The 8,169-nt window shown below is 35.8% G+C and overlaps 1 protein-coding gene across 1 annotated transcript in view; it reads right to left on the bottom strand.

The window, feature by feature from the left end:
• LOC106868257 (uncharacterized) overlaps nt 1-8,169 on the bottom strand; it is a 207,241-nt gene that overhangs the window by 84,315 nt on the left and 114,757 nt on the right. The window contains exons 18-21 of the mRNA XM_052970932.1: nt 7,734-7,925; nt 5,311-5,490; nt 4,271-4,471; nt 2,038-2,229 (exon numbers count right to left, since the gene is read on the bottom strand). Coding sequence (XP_052826892.1) covers nt 2,038-2,229; nt 4,271-4,471; nt 5,311-5,490; nt 7,734-7,925 — 765 coding nt within the window. The remainder of the gene's footprint in view (nt 1-2,037; nt 2,230-4,270; nt 4,472-5,310; nt 5,491-7,733; nt 7,926-8,169) is intronic.

The raw sequence follows: 8,169 nt of genomic DNA on the forward strand, positions 1-8,169 counted from the left end.
TAAATATCATAAGATCAAGATAATATGATATTTTGTATTTATTGTGCTTTTAATTATTAATTTTTCTATATGTGACAGTGAATTTTCATCGATGAGTTCATGAACCTTGGTTCTTTTCCCTAAAACTATATATATATATATATATATATATATATATATATATATACAAACATATATAAATGTATTCATGTATATGTGTATAGGTATGTGTGCGCATGTGTATATATAATGCATACATATACATACATACTGAAATAGACACACACACGTGTACGTCTGCGTGTAAATGACACATAACAGTAAATTAATTAAGTGAATAGGATATTAGTCCACTAGCTTAACGGTGCTGCGTTCAAATCACTGCTAGGTTTTTAATGTGGTATATAAGTAAAATATTAATCCAACAGATCTCATGGATCTGTTACTTTTTATTCATGTTTTACTTGTTTCGGTCATTAGGCTGCGACCCTGTTGGGGCACCGCCTTGAAGAATTTTTAGTCAAATGTATCGCCCCCAGTACTTACATTTTTTTAAACCTAGTACTTATTCTACCGGTTTCTTTTATCGAACCGTGAAGCTACGGGGACGTAAACATACTCGCACCGGTTGTTAAGTGGGGATAGAGGGGACAAACACAGGCATAAAGACACACACACACATATACATACACACTCACACACTCGTATATACGACGGGCTTCTTTCAGTTTCCGCCTACCAAATTCACCCACAAGGCTTTGGTCGAACCGAGGTGATAGAAGACACCTGCACAAGGTGTCATGCAGTGAGACTGAATCCCGAACCCCCAACCATGTGGTTGAGAAGCAAGCTTCTTACCACAAAGCCACACCTGTGCCTAAAATTGCTTTCATTGGATTCAACAGAAATGGATATGAAAGGCCCATAATATTTCTCAGGGTCTATAAAACAAGAAGAGCGCAGTTATCTTCATACCAGACGCCTGAGCAAATACTTGCAACAAAGTAAATGCTGTTAAATGCAGCATTGAACCAAACGATGGCATGGAACCTAGCGACGAAGTATGACTAACGTCTAAGAAAAGTGATAGTCACTTCGATGGACTCCCACACAATTTCGATCAACCAATTCGAATCCTCGTTGTTTTAACCACGCAGTTATAATTCACACTAAATTCACACTAAACGGGTGTTATGTCTAGGAGTAGAGCTACCTCCCATGTGCTTCCAAGCATAGAGCTAGTTTTAGCAATGCCTTTCAAATACATGTTGGAGTTTAGGAAATATTTATACATTTTATTTTACATAGCTGCACGCATAGAGTTCCGTGTACACTGATGTAGCATTTAACATAGAAATGGATTAATTTGGATTTCACATACACCAGGAGACAGCATAAAAACATTCATTGGTTAATGTTTTGAATCAGAAACATGAAACTTTGTGTGATGAGCTGTGCGATAGGCAAACATTTCTCAACTTAATAATAATCTGACCAGTTACAATATTAGATTTAATGACGCTGACTGCTCCACCATCGATAGAAATTACGAAAGCTGATTGGTTAATGTTTTAATGATGATTCACTGATGTTGCTGATGTCACCACCGGTTGAAACCAATAGTAGAAGTGGATTGGCCAATGTTATAATGATTTAAAGATACTGTTTGATATCATAATCGATAGAAACGTCCGATGATAGCAGATTAACACTATATTAATGATGATTAGCGCTATATTAACGACGATTTAATGAGCTGTTGATTCTGGATGACGTCATAATTGATAGAGACTAATGGAGAATGTGGATTGGCTCGCCAGTGTTTTAATGATGATGAAAGGATCAAATGATGCGGTTGATGTTACTAGGGGAAAACCAATGTCAAACCAGATTGGCTAATATTAGGGGCACAATATCCCGTACGTTGTAGACTAGTGTTTATAGACGTGGAAGAGAATATAGAATATGCAAATAAGATGATGTGTGATATGCGATCATTTTAGAAGCACAAACAACTTATCAGTCTGTGAAGTGCTGATAGTAAATGACATTTCTTACCTAGACATCGTAGGTCACCATAATCCCACTTGCCATCTGATTCACAACGCACGATGTTGTTACCTTGGCTGCTGTTTCCTTTTAGAGTGTACATATCGCTACACGCCATTTCAAACTCGGACCCATAAGTGGTATCCTTGAGGGTAGTGATGTTGGAACCACCAATAGGCATTGGTGGACCGCAGTCGATAACTATGGAAGAAACAAGTCAGGCACAGATAAACATATAATTATTGAATTGTCCAATGTTGAAAGTGGTTTTGTTCAAAGTACAAAAGTGATTGTATTTAGTAAATAGCTACATTAAAAGTGTGGTAATATTTGGTATGTAGGTACATTTAGACAAACGGATCCTAAAGTATAAACAACTACGTACCACAGACAAAATCACAACATTCAGTGAATTACGATGCTTACGTATTGAATAAAGAGTTGCATGTAGACAGGTGACTTTGAAGTAAATACCACATATAAAGAGATGTAAAAGTAAAGTTCCCTCCCGAGTCATATAGACTCATAGAGCCGGTTTCCCGGGTTTCCATGGCGTATATATTCCCCACCTGGACGGGATGCCAGTCCGTCACAGGATTACTCATTTTTGCCAGCTGAGTGGACTGGAGCAACGTGAAATGAAGTGTTTTGCCCAAGAACACAGCGTGTCGCCCGGACCAGGGATCGAAACCAGAATCTTACGATTATGAGTTCAACACCGCAACCACTAAGCCACGCGCCTCTACTATAAACATGATCACATTGAAATTATGCCAAATGTCAGCAGATGGTCACATTTAATAAAAAAAGCCAAATGTAAACAGATAGTCATACTGAAATAAATGCTACATGTAGAAATGTAACCAAGATCAATAAAGTGTTGCATGTAAAACAGCTGGATACATTCAGTAAAGATTCACATGTTCAATGATGAACAACATGTAGATGAATTACCGGTGAAGTAAAGGATGTAGTTAGGTGGCCTCATTCGTTCAAGAGACACAAGGAAATGGTAGGTGTCTATTTATAAAAGAGAATTACATGGGGACAATTGGTCATATTAATCATATTAAGTGAACAACTACGTGTTCAGTGAATAGTGAGAGACTAAGAAAGCATCTATGTCATCGTTCGGCTCACAAGAAATAGAAGCTATATTCCCTTATAATAACACCTTACTCTATTATACAAGGAAAAGGGACATTCGATAGTATAGGCCTACAGGCTCTTCTAAAAATACATAATACTCATGGACAGAATGCTTTGTTCAAACGTCTATCTGACGTTGGTTTCAAATTTTAGCACAAGGCCAGCAAGTTCGGGTGAGAGACTAAGTCGATTACATCGACACCAGTGTTCAACTGATACTTATTTTATCGACCTAGAAAGGATGAAAGGCAAAGTCAACCCCGGCAGAATTTGAACTCAGAATATTATGGCGTACGAAAACAGCTTAACGCTTTGCCAGGCACCGTAACGTTCTGGCAGCTCACCGACTTATAAAAAGCGTCTATTTGATATCGATCTGTGATAACCAAATGCAACAACTCACCTTTAGAGAGATGACCTCGTTTAATTAATATTCTTATGTAGTGTTGGGTTGTGAATTTCAAAGAATTTAGACGAAATATTTCTGTTCTGAATTATTGTATTATAATTATATTTGATTTTTGAACCGAATGGTCTTAGTTAATCTGCTGTGATCCCAAATGATGACTCTTACGATTGAGTATCTCAGCTTGAATGTGTACTGCAGACAGCGAAGTGATGTTAGTGTTCCAAACCTTCTTTCTATCATATCTTACCACATTATATGAACATGTTGAGGTTTATCGATGAGAGATTTTTCTTTATAGCATTGCAAATTAAGAGCAGTTACTTTGATTATACAATATTCTCCAATATATTCTACATTTACTTATAGAGTCATTTTACGGCTTGGTTGAATGTCTATTTGATTTTGATCTGTGATAGCTAAATGCAACAACTCACGTTTAGAGAAATGACCTCGTTTAGTTAATATTCTTAAGTAGAGTTGGGTAGTTAATTTCGAAGAGTTTAGATGAAATATTTCTGTTCTGAATGATTGTATTATAATTATATTTGAATTTAAGGGATTTGACAATGTCACATTTCTTTGCATGTAATAGAACAACTCTTTTTGCATATATTAATGATGATTTCAAAATATTTTATGAATTAGGATGATGAAAAGCGATAAGATAATACATTTAATACTAACATCCACATTCATATGAATCTCCAAGTAACTTCGTTGTTTTTGTAGCTGGATCATATAAGCATTGGCGTTGTCGATATTCAGTGCCTTTACCAAGAATTGTACAAGAGAAGTTCAGATAACCGAGGTAGGGAATGCTCTCATTCGTCAATAGAGTCGGTTTGTTCACAAAAGTATGTAGCAGGTCAAGTTGGCATTTCATTTCTGTAATGTAATCAAAGATATATCGCAATAATTAAAGATGAAGTGAAAAATCACAAAATTTTGGTATCAGTGCTAGATTATTGACTTTCAACTCTGAGATCAAATCTTGCTCTTACTACTACTACTACTACTACTACTACTACTACTACTGCTGCTGCTGCTGCTGCTGCTACTACTACTACTACTACTACTACTACTACTACTACTACATACGCATACATATGCATATTCATATGCGTATGCAGTTGTAGTAGTAGTAGCAGTAGTAGTTTATATGTACACATGCATACTTGTATCCACATACATGCAATCCTATATCCCTGCACACGTATACAATTCATGTATCCCTCCCCCACAAATCCACACACAGACACACACATACACACACACACATACAGACACACATACAGACACACATACAGACACACATACAGACACACACTTTCACTCACACACATACAGACACAGACATACATACAAACGCGCGCAAAAACACATGTATGTGTGAGTATGCATTTTTGGCTATAACTCTACATGCCGCAGATTGCTTGATTGACGACAGGCTCCATCGCTTTTATTTCTTAAGAGGAGAAGGCATTAAACTTCTCAATCAAATACTTTAGAAAATTATGTTTTCATTTCATCATAATTCAAAACCTAATATGAATGGAAGTGATAACCTTGTAACAAACTGGGGGTTCTTTCAATTCCCTTACTAACTCCATTTTTGACATTTTTACATCTTAATGATAAAATTTCAACCAAATTGTTACTTAAATGAAAAAAAAAAAATAAAGTAAAACAATGAAACAAGAGTTTGGAAATGTTACACTACATACCTTCACATCTTGGTTGAGTCTGTGACCAACTACCATTATACTGGCACACAGAAGTCTTTTCTCCAACAAGCTGATAACCTATCTTACACGAATAATGAAAGATGTCTCCATAACGGCTGATCTTCCTTTGAGGTTGTATGAAACCATTTACAAGTGGAAGAAGATTCGAACACATGACCCCTGGTTGTTGTATTACATGAAATAGATAAAATGGAGTAGTTAATGAAGCAGATTACAAAATTCCTTTCATTATGTTTGGACATAATTTATATTAATTAATTGATTGCTACGAATGAATATATTTAATTACATGCAACGAAATGTGTTGAAGAAAAGGAGTAGAATTAACTGTATCTACTTCAGTGTTTCACAGATAATTAGTTCAGTGACATAAATGTCTATACTGAATCTACCTTGGTTCGAATTCTGAGCTGACAAAGCAAAGTACGTACGATGCACTTACTATCAGCTATTTTATTATTTGTCTGGCTTTTTCTCAAACAAAATATTGTCTCCGTGTCATCTGAAGGCCGGAGAAATTGACGTGGTTAATGTTCTTCTTGAATATGATATGAAGGTTTGAAATAAATATTTTTGAGCAATGCAGGTTAGAAGTCAATAAATGAAAACAATGGCAAAAGATATTCGATTACCTTGTATTACCTCACAACTCACAATAATTGCCTGCCGGTGTTGCAATACATTTTTCAGAACTCTTTTATTATTTTCTTTTTTCTATTTGAAATGGGGAGCCTTTCCCGAAACATTATAAGATCATTAAACAACCTGTGTAAGATAATGCAATGCATTTTCTTTTTGTTTTCCTCGATTGACATCATCTTACATACTTTGCGTATCTTCTCACCTGCATTGCTCAAAGGTTTTTTACGAACAGTTATATCATTCACACATTGCAATGCTTCAAGCAAATTACAATATTCTTCTATCTCCTTGAATACCTTATCAATCTATTATAGTAACCATCTTGACGGCGGCTATTATTGATGCTCCACCTTGGCACAGAGCAACACATTTTAAAGGTAGGTGTGGTAGTTGATTAAATCTACCGCAGTATTTATCAGCTACATATTTTATTGACCATTGACCTTAGAGGGAGGAAAGCAGCTTGGGATCTAGAATATTTTGAGCTCATAAGATTAAAAGAGATATAATTAAATACCACGAGATCTCTAATTAAGCACTCCCCCATATCTACCGTCTATTACATCTCCACTGACATTAATATTCCTTTGTAACATAAGCATGAAGTCACACATTTTACGGTAGAAGAACTGTCGACTAAATCAACTTCAGTTTGACTGGTATATTATTTTATCAAAACCCGCGAGAATAAAAAAAAAAGGAGACGACCATGGCGGGATTTGAACACTGTACGTGAAGCGTTGTAACTATGTACCGCAAAGTATTTTGCAAGATTTTATAGCAAAACTGATAATCTATCACAATGACACTGCTATTTACATTAGTTTCTGATTTTGGCTCAAGGCCACCAATTTCAAGGGAGTGGGTAAGTCAATTAGATCGATCCAGTAGGTAACTGGTACTTAATTTATCGACCCGAAAGGATAAAAGGAAAAGTTGACCTCGGTGGAATTTGAACCCAGAACGTAGAGAGGGTCGAAATGGCGCTAAGCATTTCCCTCGGCATGCTAACGATTCTGCCAGCTCGCCGCCCTAACACTGTTATTTATATTAATGATGGTAACCATGATGTCTTACATAGCCACAAATCAAGGGAGGTGATGTGATGGGTTGATATCTAGTGTATGACTGGTACTTTTTTTCGTCTAGTGATCCCTGGTTTTGAATAAAGAAGTTAAATGTAATCATTTAAGGGATCTTTACCCTTTGAATGTCACATCGAGAAATTAATTTTTTGTAACTAAACGACATATACACTAAACGAAATATACACCGCCGATAGTTGTTGTTGATAACCAACGGCAGTAATTTTATTCAGCTGAATACACATCATTGATTGGTTGAAATTACCGAAATACGACAATTTTAACACGAAATAACTTTGAAAATATAAACTTTTCTCAACAGCACTAAGAGTAAAAGATGTTTTATATGACACATTCTACCAGTGTCCGAAGTTTGAAAGTGTTTAGTTACAAAAAATTAATTTCTCGATGTGCCGTTCAAAGGGAAAAGATCCCATTTAAGTGTAATATTGACAGACGGACTCCTAAAGCAAAACGAAATATGTTTCACTATTCCCACACATGGTTTAACAGAGAAAAAATAATGCAAAATGTAATGAAGTAATTTAATTTTCCCGCTGTAACAACTCCAACAAAACCATCTTCCCCAGCACTACGACGACCACTAAAAGAAAATTGATTTAAAAAAAAAATTGGTTCATTTACAGAAAATAAGGAAGCATTGAAATGACTTACGGACACAAGAATGGTTCAAGTAAAAAACATCACCAAATTGTGTGCCATCTTCAGCAGCCGGTATGGCATAACTCATTGTATTGTTTTCCTTATAAAGAACATAACCGTCATCGCAATTACAAGTGTAGCTTCCGTTTACATTTGTGCAGGAGTGTTGGCAGTTACCATTGCTTTTTTGGCATTCATCAATGTCTGAAAATTAAATGTAACATTTGAAGATTACAATGGTAAAAACGAACAAACCCCACCCACCATAAAAAATAACAATCCCAAAACAAGGCAATGCAAATCAGGTTACTGATATTTTAATGTTCGTGGAAAGACTCTTCTTCTTCTTCTTCTTCTTCTTCTTCTTCTTCTTCTTCTTCTTCTTCTTCTTCTTCTTCTTCTTCTTCTTCTTCTTCTTCTTCTTCTTCTTCTTCTTCTTCTTCTTCTT

The sequence above is a fragment of the Octopus bimaculoides genome, chromosome 9 (genome assembly GCF_001194135.2).
Source record: "Octopus bimaculoides isolate UCB-OBI-ISO-001 chromosome 9, ASM119413v2, whole genome shotgun sequence".
NCBI classification, from domain to species: Eukaryota; Metazoa; Mollusca; class Cephalopoda; order Octopoda; family Octopodidae; genus Octopus; species Octopus bimaculoides.